The 12,908-nt window shown below is 35.3% G+C and overlaps 1 protein-coding gene across 14 annotated transcripts in view; it reads left to right on the top strand.

Moving 5' to 3' along the window:
- jakmip3 (Janus kinase and microtubule interacting protein 3) overlaps window positions 1-12,908 on the top strand; it is an 88,867-nt gene that overhangs the window by 1,275 nt on the left and 74,684 nt on the right. For 12 of the 14 annotated variants that reach the window (XM_087276870.1, XM_087276869.1, XM_087276873.1 and 9 more), the window contains exon 3: window positions 12,162-12,401. In XM_087276870.1, the coding sequence (XP_087132996.1) occupies window positions 12,267-12,401 (135 nt within the window). In that variant the 5' untranslated portion in view covers window positions 12,162-12,266. Of the gene's footprint in view, window positions 1-5,437; window positions 5,499-12,161; window positions 12,402-12,908 lie in introns of all 14 variants that reach the window. The other 2 variants (XM_087276875.1, XM_087276863.1) reach the window with 1 other exon arrangement.

Genomic DNA, 12,908 nt, shown 5'->3' with positions numbered 1-12,908 from the left:
ATCGAGTGAAAATATCGTCGCAATAGCCTAGTGGTTAGTGCGCCGACATGTGGTGCAATAGCATGTCAGGGCGTCGCGAGTTCGAATCCCGGCTCGAAGACATTTCCCTACCCTACCCCCTCTCTCTCTCTCTTCCACTTCGCTTCCTGTCTCAATACTGTCTTATCTATTAAAGACAAAAAGGCCTAAAATAAATCTTTAAAAAAAAAAAAAGAAAGAAATCATGTGAATATTAAAGCAACTTCAGCTCAATAAAGCAGGTTAGGCGGAATAGTGCTATTTACTGATGTTTTGTTGTTAAACTAAATAAAAATCGACGTTATCAATGCTGTCAAAGGTCCATAATGAAACTGAAAATAGTCACATTAATCTTTCGCTGGTAGATTTCAGTGACTGAGCAACACTCCTGTGCATATAACACAACACGATCTAACATAAGCTTTGTCTGACTAAAATAGTTTTAAAACAGAACATTACCTGTCTAACCGTAATACTTCATAGTGTCGTCCTCCCTCCAGCATGCAAAAGTAACTCCAATACTGATTCAGGATTTTCAAAAGTTCCAATTAAGGATTTGATTTCACCGCATCTGTGATTGTCTCGTGAACGTGCAGCGCTCATGCAGGCGGGCACACGCGAATGGTGCATCTGCATGAACAGATGCACAGAAGTCCGAATCTACATCTGCTGACAGACAGTTTGAGCTACTTTTCGGTATTATGGGAGATGTCGGCCCGACAATATTTAATTGAATGAACATTTTTTAGTTTTCTGCTACTCCCAGAATATAAAAATTAGAGGTGTGAACCTATACTGGTCTCACGGTTCGGTTACGATTATCATGCCTTCGATTCGGTTCAATTCGATATCTCGGTGCATCACGGTGCATTGACGATGCTTTCCATATACAGTGTTATATTTTAGGGGGGAGGCTATAACAAGCTGTCTGTATAAACACACAGACACACGGCACCACACTGTCTCTCATTCAAACACATTCACAAACATTGACAGCACCAAAGAAACACACACACACACACACACACACACACACACACACACACACACACTTAAGCCCTCGCAACAGGGAGAGCTCGCGCTGGGCGGAGCAGAAAAACGAAAAAAAGAAGCACTTTTCCGACAGTCCCTTACTGAGAGCTCCTCTCAGCTCGAGCTCTCCCGGCTAAACACATATTGCGAGGGCTTAAACGGAGCAGTGCTCGTAATGTCGAGCGAAAAAAAAAAAGAAAGACAGCTGTGAAACAACCAGCTTTGTCTTTTTGTAGGAAACACACTTTAGATCTTTTTAGGGTAAGAGGTTTTTTGAGTTATTGCCGTCTATAACTGAATGTGTGTCAGGAATATCGAAAACAAAACCAACTGAACCGCGCTCATTTCTGGCGCCCCCCTGGATATACAGCACCCTTAGCATTTGCCTATGGTGCCTTTGCCACGGGCCGGCCCTGAGTTGGCTGAGTGTTGTAAATACTCGTGCTCACCTCCCTCGCGACAGAGCGCATAGGAGATAAATGACGTCAGTAAATAATAACCGGTTATGATTATTTCTGAACCGATACCTTAGTCCACGTCTGCATCGCGGTGCACCGAAGAAACAATTAAATTTGACACCCCTAATAAAAATACATATACATTTTTTTATATCATTTACTTTAATCATTACTATTGGACTGTGAAGAGACTTTCAACCAGCACAACAAAAAATGTTTCTGAAGACGATCACCTACTGCACCTTCAACAGTGGGAATTGGTACTTCAACTAAAGAGTGACCTATTTATTATTATTATTAGGTTATACTGTATCCTGATTGGGGCAACACAGTGGCTCAGTGGCTAGCACTGTCGCCTCCCAGCAAGATGGTCACTGGTTAAAGCCACAGCTGGGCAACTTGGCATTTCTGTATGGAGTTTGCATGTTCTCCCTATTTTGGTGTGGGTTTCCTCCTGGTGCTCCGGTTTTCCCCACAGTCCAAAGACATGCGCTGTAGAAAAATGTACGCGTGTGTGTGAAGGAGTGTGTATGGATGTTCCCCAAGTTGCAGCTGAAAGGGTGTCAACTGTGCAAAACATTTGCTGTTATAGTTGGCGGTTCATTTGGCTGTGGCGACCCCTGATGAATAAAGAGACTTAGCCGAAGGAAAATGAATGAATGTATCCTGTTTCACATTATTGGAGAGCATGCAAATGATGATAAATATGCTTGTTATGCTATATATAATATTTAATATGCCATCTGTGTATAAGAAAATCACTTTTTATATGTAATTTCACGCTGACTTGGGACCTAAATGGGATGTCTCCTTTTTGACCCATATACAGTTGAAGTCAGAATTATTAGCCCCCTTTGATTTTTTTTTTCCTCTCTCTTTTAAATATTTCCCAAATTATGTTTAACAGAGCAAGGAAATTTTCACAGTATGTCTGATATATATATATATTTTTTTTTTTTTGATAGTCTACAGAACAAACCATCATTATACAATGACTTGCCTAATTACCCTAACCTGCCTAAGTAACCTTGTTAAGCCACTAAGTGTCTTGAAAAATATCTAGTCAAATATTCTTCACTGTCATCATGGCAAAGATAAAGGAAATCAGTTACTGGAAATGAAGTATTAAAAATGTTCAGAAATGTGTTGAAAAAAATCATCTCTGTTAAAAAGAAATTGGAGAAAAAAATAAACAGGGGGGCTAATAATTCTGACTTCAACTGTATACTATATAAATAAAAAATACATCCAGATTTTTTACAGTAATCATTCTTCATTGTTCATAAAACAGCACTGTGTGAATCCAGTAATAAATCTGTGTAATGCATAATCTAAACACAAATATTAAACGGTATTAACATGTAGGATGGCTTTATTGCTTATTGCTTTTATTTGTAGCATTAGATAAGTTAAATATGACAGCGCTTCTTTAAATAATAATAATGGAAAGAGGATGAAGTTTTTTTTTATTAGATGTCACTTTGAAAATGAGTTTGACTACAGGAAATAGGGTCATTTTATATTTAAAGGTAGAATTCACGCTATCATCAAACCATTCACTAAAACTTAGCTTAATAAAGTATAAATTGTTGCTTGTTATTAGTTAGTAAGGAGTTGGATTTAGACAGTGGTGGAAAGAGTACTGAAAAATCATACTTAAGTAAAAGTAACATTACTTGACTAAACATGTAGTGCGAGTAGAGTAAAAGTATCTGTTGTAAATATTACTTAAAGTATAAGTAAAAAGTAGACCTTTTAAAAGTACTCGAGTAGTGAGTATTACACTGTAAAAAGCTGATGCATTTACATGTCATTTGTGGATGTGTGTATACGTAACATTCTGTAGTGCATTTAGTATTTGCACAGCAGGCACACAACATCATAAGATGTTAATATTAGGTTAGATTTAGGCTGTGATGACAAGTGACCAAAATTCAATGTCTAGCCAGCGTCTAAGGACAGTTATTTTGATGTCCAATAATGACGGCAAATGACTTTAATATATGGTCAATTTTAGGTTGTTAGAAAGTGACCAAAATCCAACGTTGAGTCAACATCTTAAACGAACGTCACATTGATGTCAAATACTGACATTTATTTATCAGGTATGACAACCAAAATCCAACGTCTGATAGACGTCATAGTGGTAACGTCCAAACAACGTCAAGCTGTAACATCATTAGACGTTGATATTTGGTTGATTTTAGTTTGGACATTGATGTTGGCCTGATGTTGAGTTCTGACGTCAACATTTGAGTCTTTTTCAATTCCAAACAAAATGCAACCTCCCCAAGACGTTAGAGTACAACATCAATCTGACATCATGTTGAAATCTTGTGCCTGCTGGGTGTTTAAGGTAATTTCGGTCATCATACAGTAAACATCCATCATCTTCTCATCAGTGACATGCGTCTAAACTGTCTCAGGGTCGTTGCATGTTATGATTTTGGACATCTTCTTGAACGCTTTTAATGCTTCCAAACAGTTTGCTGCAATTATAAATTGCCCATGTCTTGAGGTAGTTCATTATGATGCGATATACCTTCTATGTGCGATTTGATTGGACAGGAATCAAAAGACAACTCAGCCAATCCCCATAGATAAGAAAAAAAAAAGCAGTGACTGCAGGTTAAAGGAAAGTAGTGGAGTAAAAGTACAGAGACAGCACTAAAAATGCACTCAAGGGAAAGTAAAAGAACACATTTTTAAAACTATTTTGAAAATGACAATTTATGAGGAAAAAAACACAGTCGAGACAAAAATTAGCTTAAAGGGGTTAATAATTTTGTCCTTTAAATAGTGTTTAAAAAATTAAACACAGCTTTTATTTTAGCCAAAATAAAACAAATAAGACTTTCTCCAGAAGAAAAAACATTATCAGACATGCTGTGAAAATTTGCTTGCTCCGTTCAACATCATTTGGGAAATATTTAAAAAAATAAAATAAAAAAAAGATCAGAGGGGGGCTAATAATTCTGACTTTAACTGTAACTTATCAAATGCTGAAGCAATAAAAGCCATCCTATGTATTAATTCTGTTTAATATTTGTGTTCAGATTATGCATTAGCTCAGATTGATTACTGGATTCACACAGTGCTGTTTTATGAACAATAATGAATGATTACTGTAAATACATAATATATGAATTTATTTTATTCATATAGTATATATGGGTCAAAGAGGAGACATCCCATTTAGGTCCCAATTAGCTGTCAGCGTCAAATTACATTTATAAAAATGATTATATATAGATAGAATAACAAATGCAAGTGTTTAAAAGCATAAGTATCATCATGAATCATCATTTGCATGCTCTCCTGTTTTATCAAACAACATACAGTACAAACCAATTCAAAGTGGTCATGGCATTGGTCCATGAACATTTCCTGCTTGTGATTAAACTATTTCATAACTCTAACAAGAGGCAATTCAATCATAACGTAACCTTAAAACAGCTATCAAAGGAATATTTATTGATATGTGGCTCTTTTTGGATTCTCAGAAGCTATAGAAATAAAAATTAAAAATTAAAACAGGATATATGCTGGCACCATTGTTTTTGTTTAAATAGCATAGTAAATTTGGCAGCATTTTAGCATAAGCAACAATTGCTACTATTTACTGGCTTACTCAGAAACACAGGAGCTGTCACTGGGGTGGTACCTTTTCGAAAGGTACATATTTGTACATAAAGGGTCCTTATTAATACCTCAACGGTACTTATTAGTACCTAAGAAGTAAACATTTTACCTTTTAAAATGTTGGGTACTAATATATAGCTTTGAGGTACCAATATATACCCTTTCAGTACAAATATGTACCTTTCGAAAAGGTACCACCCCAGTGACAGCTCCTGTGCCTTTATTTCTGAGAGTGTGAGAATTTTCAGTTTTGATTGAACTACTGCTTTAAATCTTTATCATTTTAGGATATCTTGTTTCGTGTTCGGCAGAATAAAGAAGCTCCTAAAGGTTTAAAGCCATTTGAGGGTGAGTAAACAATGAGTAACTGATCATTTTTGGGTGAACTGTTCCTTTAACAGACACGTTGTTATTGTTCATGTTGGAGCATATTGCAGAAAGTCTGCTGAGTCACTGTAATTCACTCAGATTAGCCTCTTAATGTAATCTCACATCCAGAAATTTAAAGAAACAGCTCACTCAAAAACTAAAAATCCGTCAGTATAGGAAGGCTAGTGTTATCACTGCATATACTGCAGTAAGCGGGATTGATATAATGATAATAGTTTAGTATGAGATCTGACTGAGGAGGACAGTAATTGAGCTGTAGCTGTCAGTTTAGCTGCTGTGTGTATGAAAAGTGCAGTTATCTTTCCCAATGATCCGCGTAATGTATTCAGTGCAAATGGGCAAAGCTGAATGTCTTTCATCACAGAGTTAGATCATGGTAAAGAATGAAGTTGGTGATGTCTGCTTTACTACACTCCTTTGATATAGAGTGACAGCTATATTCCTTAGAGCAGGGGTTCCCAAACTTTTCAGCCAGTGACCCCCAAAATAACAATGCCTGTGACTCGCGACCCCCAATATCCCCTGAGGTGGTTATAAATACAGAAAACTTGCATGCAAATGCGCACACACACCAATAGACTCAAGTCTATTCTTCATTTATTTATGTATGTAAGTGCTGTAAATGTGCCGGAAAGTTTAACCTGGTATTATAAAATCAATCTGCTGCATCTGACGCTATTGCTAAGTCTGTAATATAATGATTACCCCAGGGATCGCAATCCATTAGAACTAGTAACTATGAGCTACCATAGTAACTATATAGTAACTATAAACAACTATTTTTTTTTCTTTTTTAGTAGGTTATGGATAAAATATGGTAATTCTTAAGGTTTAATAAAAATAAATTGATATTTAGAAATCACCAGGCGACCCCCCCCCCCTTCATTGTCCCGCGACCCATTGGGGGGTCCCGACCCCCACTATGAGAATCACTGCCTTAGAGGAGGGTGTGAAGCAAAACTGCACCTGTTTTGCTCAGTGTGTAGTAATTATTTTATGGGCCAAAGATCAGTACATCATTTTATAAATCAAAACAAGACAAATTAAACAAAAGCAGCTTTAATTTGATCTCTCTTATGCATTAGATTGTGTCCTTATATTTATTTATTTGCTTGCTTGCTCATTTATTTTCTTGTTTACTTTCCTATTTAATCACCTACCTACTTAGGCCCCGTTTACACTAGTGCGTTTCAGTTTTAAAACGGCGTTTTAGAATGAAAACGATCCGCGTCCACACTATCATTCTACCCAGCGTTTCTAAACTGCTCTCCGTCCACACCAAAATGCTGAAAACGCACATCACATGACCACACACACACACTCGGGCAAGCGCTGCAACATTTCTACCCAGATGAGAGCTGTGCTGACTGTGTCGGACTGATCAAGCGTCTCCCGCTGGATCTAATCTCACTATATTTGTTAAACGTGATATTTAATTAATCTTGTTGTCTATATCTAACGACATTTTCCCCGACTTTGGTCTTTTGAATCAATTACTTGTTCCCAGGTAACATGTTTTGGCTGAGCGCAAAGATAAGTTATTAATTAATGTAACCACGTACATTCTGTATATTGACTGATCGCTAGCCTTTATTTATTATAATGTGTAAACTTATTGTGCGTTATACTTTCATAATGGCTATTGTTTATTATTAAAACTGACATTTAGCAAAGCAGAGGATACGTTTCGTATTTTCAATGAAAATGAAAGGAGGCAGTGATGTTATATAGGCTCTGTTTTATTATAAATATGCATACAGGTAAGATGCAGCACAACGCTTCAGCATTTCTGCTGTCTGTTAAGTTGTTAATATCAAAAAGGAAATAGGCAGTTCCTTAAATCAGTGATTCTCAAAGTGGGGGTCGGGACCCCCCATTGGGTCGCGGGACAATGAAGGGGGGTCGCCTGGTGATTTCTAAATATCAATTTATTTTTATTAAACCATAAGAATTACCATATTTTATCCATAACCTACTGAAAAGAAAACAAAATAGTTGTTTATAGTTACTATATAGTTCCTATGGTAGCTCATAGTTACTAGTTCTAATGGATTGCGACCCCTGGGGTAATCATTATATCACAGACTTAGCAATAGCGTCAGATGCAGCAGATTGATTTTATAATACCAGGTTAAACTTTCCGGCACATTTACAGCACTTACATGCATAAATAAACGAAGAATAGACTTGGGTCTATTGATGTGTGTGCGCATTTGCATGCAAGTTTTCTGTATTTATAACCACCTCAGGGGATATTGGGGGTCGCGAGTCACAGGCATTGTTATTTTGGGGGTCACTGGCTGAAAAGTTTGGGAACCCCTACCTTAAATCATGTTTTCATTTTATTGTTGAGAAAGTGAAACAACGTAGCCAGGATGATGTAAATAAGGTTATGAAGTACACTGTTCCCTTTGAAGATTTACCAGACATGTCCTCAAGGGTCTGTTTTCCAATATCAAACTTGCGAAGTCCGAACTTACAGGGAGAGGATGAGAGACTGAACTGTGAGGAAAAGCCCCAATCAGAGAGGCGAATGTCTGCAGCCCCGCCTTTGTTTTCAGATGTCTCCGCTTTCCCCCATCCACACTAAGGCCCCGTTTACACTAGTGCGTTTTAGTTTTAAAACGGCGTTGTAGAATGAAAACGATCCGCGTCCACACTCGCGTTTTACCCAGCGTTTCTGAACAGCTCTCCATCCACACCAAAACGCTGAAAACGCACATCACTTGACCACACACACACTCTCGGGCAAGCGCTCCAGCATTTCTACCCAGATGAGAGCTCTGCTTGTCGGACTGCTCATCACGCATCTCCCGCTGGATCTAATCTCACTATATTTGCTAAACGTGATATTTAATTCATGTTGTTGTCTTTATCTAACGACATAGGCCAATTCCCTGACTTTGGTCATTGGAATCTATTAAGTTACTTGTTCACGGGTAACATGTTTTGGTTAAGCGCAAAGATAAGTTAATGATTAATCCAGGTACATTGACCGATCGCTTGCCTTTATTTCCTACAATGTATAAACTTATTGTATGTTATACTTTTATAATTATCGATTATTAAAACTGATATTCAGCAAAAGAGAGGGTGCGTTTCGTATTTTCACTGAAATTGAAAGGAGGCAGTTGTTATCGGCTCCGTTTTGTTATAAATATCCACACAGTGAAGATGACGCTCATATATGCAGCACGACGCCTCAACATTTCTGCTGTCTGTTAAGTTGCTAATATTAAAATGAAAATTGGCAGTTCCTTAAATCATGTTTACATTTTATTGTTGAGAAAGTGAAACAACGTAGCCAAGGTGATGTGAATGAAGTTATAAAGTACACTGTTCCCTTTGAAGATTTACCCGTGTCCTCGGTATGTTTTCCATATCAAACTGAGAAGGGGGAGACTGCAGCCTTGATCAAACTTGCGAAGTCTTAACTTACAAGAAGAGGATGCGAGACTGAACTGTGTGTGGGCTACTTAATATTGAGGAAAAGCCCCAATCAGATGGGCGAACGTCAGCAGCCCCGCCTCCGTTTTCAGATGTCTCCGTCTTTCCCCATCCACACTGAGACGGAGCAGCAGCGTTTCAGAATGAAAACCGCCTCTCCAGCGTTTTCGAAACGCTCCGTTTTCGGCGCTCGAAACGCTCCGTTTTCGCCGCTCGAAAACTACGGCGTAGTGTGGACGGATGGCGTAACCGTAGTAAAACTTATGCGTTTTAAAACGAAAACGCATTAGTGTAAACGGGGTCTTATTTGCTTATTTACTTACCTATTATTTACTTATCTTTTACTACTTATTTACTTACCTGTTTACTTACCTACTTACTTGCTTATTAACTTACCTACCTATTTACTTATTTATTATCCTTTTTTATTATTATCTTTTTTAATTTATTTACTTACCTACTTGTTTACTTGCTTAATCATTTACTTACTCACCACTGTTGCCAACTATTTTCAATGAAAAGGCGTTAAGCTCTGCCCGAAAAGTCGCTAAAAGTCGCTAGATTACGTCATGCGTCAATTTGCATGTTACTGACGTCATCACGTTCTACCGTTTCTGTTTGTTTAACATATGGTTAATGAAGGGGTATTTATATTTGCACTGTGCTTTATGTAAGCATGTCAATTTAACTAAATCTATTGATGTTTGAATACCGTATATCATTATAGATGGGTAGTGAATTTGCAGTAATCTCTCAGATGTAATAAACTCAGAGAAGTTCTGAAACTCTCACTTAAAATATCTGTGATTGTAAACAAGAAAAGAATAAACAGTCAAATTAAATTGTTAAAATAAAAGAGAAGCAAGTCGGTTTGACTGTGCAAGGGAAATACTTCACACTGCCAGTGCTAAATCGTTTGCCGTCGGTACGTCGGACGGTTTTAGCTCTGCGTTTAATCCAATTTCTTTTCATTTACATGTTACATGCCATGTCTTATCAGAAAATATTACTTGCACTACAATCTTTTATCAAATATTTCTTAAGAAACGCTTGACAAAAGACAATCAGTTCCAGTTTATGTATTCACTGCTGTTTATACAAGAGATATGAGGGACCTTTATCCTTATAATTAACCAAAAAGGGAATTAATCAATCAGTGTTGGCCTACAGAAATCAGAGTGATTATTGCAGTGGTTACCGGTGCTTAGAAACATGATCTTGCTTAGTTAAGATGCAAGAAACTGTGTTGGCAGGTCAGGATATGAAAGAGCAAGGTGATGTTTATTTAAAAATCTCAACTCACAGCTCAGTTTGATTGATACAACATGTTTGAGCAACACAAGTGGTTTTCACTCTTTCTTTATTACACTGTATTAGTGATTAGAATAACATAATGATTATATAGAGAGCAAGTGAGAAGAGAAAAACATATTTCAAATATTTTACAGATTTTCTTTTTATATTTAGCTCATAACAAGTCTCTGTTTTCTAAGTTTCGGGCCTGTGACTTCATCTGTAAATGCCACTAAGACCATTTCTTATGTTTTTACAGTCAACATGAAAGTCCATTTCCAGCACATTTTACTTGCATACAAGTTTATCCTTGTAGAATTTATAGAATTTTGAAAATTAGCTCATGCATCCTGTGAATGTCCAAAAAATCAATCTAAAGTGATTATGTGGAGTTTGTATTTACTTAGTTGCAAGTCATCACTTTGATTAGAGCAATGTTCATTTTTAATTTTTACTAAATGATGAATAAATAATGTGCATATTTAAGAAGGCATGCATGTATGTATTCATTTATTTACATATATATTTTTTATTAGTTATTTTTTATTATTATTTCCATCTTTCCATCCAAACTTGTTTACTCACATTTTTATTTAAAAAAAAATGTACATAAAACTTGTATTTTTATGTACATTTTATATTTACTTTTTTATTTACTTTTGAATTAATTATTTATTTACAACTTTATTTACTTTTATTTATATTTTCATTTAAAAATATTTTTGTTTTCATTTTTTATTTAATTATTTAAATAAAAATGTAAATAAGTAAATAAAATGTAAATAAATTTTAATAAAAGTAAATATTTTTTAATAAAAATGTAAATATATAAAAATGTAAATAAAAATGTATTTAAATTTTTTATTTACATTTTTAATTAATTTTATGTTTACATTTTTATTTACTTTTGTTTACATTTTTAATTAATTGTGTTATTAACATTTTAATTTTTTATTTTTGTTTACTTTTACATTTTTATTTACTTTTTAAATATACTTTTATTTATATTTTTAATTTACTTTAATTTACATTATATTTACTTGTATTTACATATTTATTTACTTTTATTTACATTTTAATTGACTTATTTACATTTTTATTTATTTTTATTCATATTTTAATTTACTTTATTTACATTTTTAATTTACTTCTATTTACATTTTTATTCTACTTTTTGTTTACTTTAAGTTTTTTATTTATTTACATTTTTATGTACATTTTTCATTAATTTTTATGTCCTTTTATGATTTTGTATTTGCTTTTTATAATTTTTTTTTTTTACATTTTTATTTACATATTCACTTTTTATTTTTTTCATTTATTTATTTTATTATTTTCTTTTAATTTATTTATTAATTTTTTGTTTGTTAATTTATTTAATTATTCTCTTTATTATTTTATTTTGGTTTATTTGTTTATTTATTTTATAATTTTCTTTTTATTTATTTGTTTTACACAGACAGACAGACATACAGCTAGATAGATCAATAGATATTTAATTATTATTTTAATTGTTGCTATTGAATTAATTAATACATTTTTTTCAGGTTTTATGTAATTTTTTCTAGTACTATAAGCCGAATTGTTTTGTATTCACTAATAATTGTAGAATATTATTGCATGTTATAGTTGCAACATATACATATCAAGACAAAAAAAATGCAATACACATGCTGCATTCATTCAGCTCTGAAACTCAAAGTCAGAATTGCGAGATTTAAAGTGAAAATGACATGTAAAAAGTCAGAATTGTACATTGTTGTTCTTATTTTGTACTGTTGTCATTTTCTTGCTGATTATAACATATAAACTCAAATCTGAGGGGGGAAAAAAGTAAATAATTTTTTTAATCTTTGTATTTTTGTATTTTGTGAACTGCAGGCAAGTGGAAAGATGTAGCTGAAAAACCAACAGAAACCAGTGTTGACCAATCACAGCCTCAGGTCGTCCCTGAAAAGGGGCGTAGCCTGTGGAGTTCAGCCCATCATGTCCAAGAAACCCCCCAGTGGGCGGGGCAAAGGAGAGCGACCTGATGCCATGGCAGCGCTGCAGGCGGCCAATGAGGAGCTGAGGGCCAAACTTACAGAAATCCAGATCGAACTGCAGCAGGAGAAAACCAAGGTTTGAGTCTAGAGATACTTCTTTATTGTCTCCTGAAAAGTGTCTCATTTTGTCTCTATAACAAGTAGTCGATTAAATTTCATCTGGAAACCCTGCTGTAGGTGACACGGTGGCTCAACTGTCGCCTCACAACAAAAAGGTTGCTGGTTTGAGTCCCGGCTGGGTCAGTTGGCATTGCTGTGTGGAGTTTGCATGTTCTCCCCGTGTTGGTGTGGGTTTCCTCTGGGTGCTCCGGTTTCCCCCACAGTCCAAACACATGCATAGGCGAATTGAATTAACTAAATTGTCTGTAGTGTGTGTGTGAGTGAGTGAATGTGAGTGTATGGGTGTTTTCCAGTACTGGGTTGCAGCTGAAAGGGCATCTGCTATGTAAAATATATGCTGGATAAGTCGGCGGTTCATTCCGCTGTGGTGACCCCAGATGAATAAAGCAACGAAGCCGAAGGAAAATGAATGAATGAATGAATGAATGAATAAATAAATGATTTACTCTTTGCCATCACATGA

Source organism: Danio rerio, chromosome 12 (assembly GCF_052040795.2).
Source record: "Danio rerio strain M-AB ecotype USA chromosome 12, GRCz13ab, whole genome shotgun sequence".
Classification (NCBI taxonomy): Eukaryota; Metazoa; Chordata; class Actinopteri; order Cypriniformes; family Danionidae; genus Danio; species Danio rerio.
Note: the sequence above shows the minus strand (reverse complement) of the source record. Positions and strands in the feature narration are given on the sequence as shown.